Source organism: Oxyura jamaicensis, unplaced genomic scaffold, assembly GCF_011077185.1.
Source record: "Oxyura jamaicensis isolate SHBP4307 breed ruddy duck unplaced genomic scaffold, BPBGC_Ojam_1.0 oxyUn_random_OJ62845, whole genome shotgun sequence".
Classification (NCBI taxonomy): Eukaryota; Metazoa; Chordata; class Aves; order Anseriformes; family Anatidae; genus Oxyura; species Oxyura jamaicensis.
The window spans coordinates 1-1,791 of record NW_023307489.1 but is presented as its reverse complement, the minus strand read 5'-3'; the positions used below and the strand labels follow the sequence as shown (position 1 = coordinate 1,791).

The following is a 1,791-nucleotide window of genomic DNA, read 5'->3' as shown; positions in this document are numbered from 1 at the left end:
GTGGGGGTGGCCCCGCGGGGGGCAATGGGGGCAACTTGGGGGACACTGGGGACACCCCAGGGGACAATGGGGACACCACAGGTGGCAGTGGTGGCACCTCGGGGGACAATGGGGACACCTTGGGTGGCACTGGGGACATCTCGGGGGGCCGTGGTGGCACCGGGGGGGACAAAGGGGACATCGTGGGGGACAATGGGGACACTGCAGGGGGTAATGGGGACACCACAGGTGGCAGCGCTGGCACCTTGGGGGACAATGGGGACAGCGCAGGGGACAAAGGGGACACCGCGGGGGACAATGGGGACACTGTGGGGGACATTGGGGACTTCTTCAGGGACAGTGGGGACATCTCGTGGGGGCGTGGTGGCACCTCGGGTGACAGCGGTGGCATCTCCTGTGTCCGTGGTGGCACCTCGGGTGATATTGGTGGCACCTCTCGTGTCCCCGGTGACAAAGGGGACGCCCTGTGTGACAATGGTGGCATCTCCTGGGTCCTTGGGGACACCTCGGGTGACAATGGTGGCACCTTGCGTGGCGGTGGTGGCGGCACCTCGGGTGACAACGGTGACATCTCCTGTGTTCGTGGTGGCACCTCGGGTGGCAGCGGTGGCACCTTTCGTGTTCCCAGTGCCCTTGGGGACATCCCTGGTGACATCTCCCGTGTCCGTGGGGACGTCCCCGGTTCCAAAGGGGACACCCCTGGTGACATCGGTGCCACCTCCCCTGTCCGTGGGGACGCCCCCGTGGCCACCCCCTGTCCCCTTGTGTCCCTCCCCCTGCCCAAAGGGGACACTTGGTGGCCCCGTGGGGACGTCCCCGGTGCCCCGGCTGCCAGCCCTGATGGTCCTTGTCCCCACGGGGCCACCACCAAAGGGGGCGTCCCTGGTGTCACCGCTCGTGTCCCTGGTGGCACCTCCGGTGTCCCTGGTGTCACCTCTTGTCCCCACGGGGCCATCTCCAGTGCCAAAGGGGGCATCCCTGGTGTCATCGGTGTCACCTCTTGTGTCCCTGGTGCCACCTCTGGTGTCCCCGGTGCCACTCGTGTCAGTGTTGTCACCTCCTGTGTCACCGGTGGTCTTCCTTGTCCCCAAGGGGCCACCTCCAATGTCACCGGTGCCACCTCTTGTGTCACTGGTGTCAACTGCAGTGTCCCTGGTGCCATCCCTGGTGCCATCAGTGTCACCTCTCCTGTCACCGGTGCCCTTTCTTGTCCCCACGGGGCCATCTCCAGCGTCATCGGTGCCACTTCTTGTGCCATCGGTGCCACCTCTCGTGCCACCAGTGTCACCCCCTGTGTCACCAGCGGCCTTCCTTGTCCCCACGGGGCTGCCTCCTGTGCCGCTGGCGTCACCTCTCGTGTCCCCGGGGACCGGTCTCGTGTCACCGGTGTCCTTTCGTGTCCCCAGGGTGCCATCTCCAGTGCCACCGGTGCCACCTCTTGTGCCATCAGTGCCGTCCCTCGTGCCGTTGGTGTCACCTCTGGTGGCCCCGGTGCCCTTCCGTGTCCCCACGGGGCCATCTCCAACGTCACCGGTGCCACCTCCCGTGTCCCTGGGGCCACCTCTCGTGCCATCGGTGTCACCTCGGGTGGCCCCGGTGCCCTTCCGTGTCCCCACGGGGCCATCTCCAGTGCCACCGGTGCCACCTCTGCTGTCACCGGGGTCCTTTCCTGTCCCCACGCCGCCATCTCCAGCGCCACCGCGGGCGCCCCGTGTCCCCCCCAGCCCCCCCCCGTGACATCACCGCCGCCGATGACGTCGCCGATGACGTCACCGCCACCCCCCGCCCCCC

At 67.6% G+C, this 1,791-nt stretch overlaps 1 protein-coding gene across 1 annotated transcript; it reads right to left on the bottom strand.

The window, feature by feature from the left end:
• Positions 1-244: 244 nt before the first annotated feature.
• LOC118158981 (putative per-hexamer repeat protein 5) lies at positions 245-1,687 on the bottom strand (the record flags this gene model as incomplete). Its single annotated transcript, XM_035313634.1, has 3 exons — positions 245-963; positions 1,045-1,140; positions 1,354-1,687. Coding segments are annotated over 3 exons (1,149 nt in total), but the record flags the coding sequence as incomplete, so codon positions are not given.
• Between the last annotated feature and the right edge of the window lie 104 nt (positions 1,688-1,791).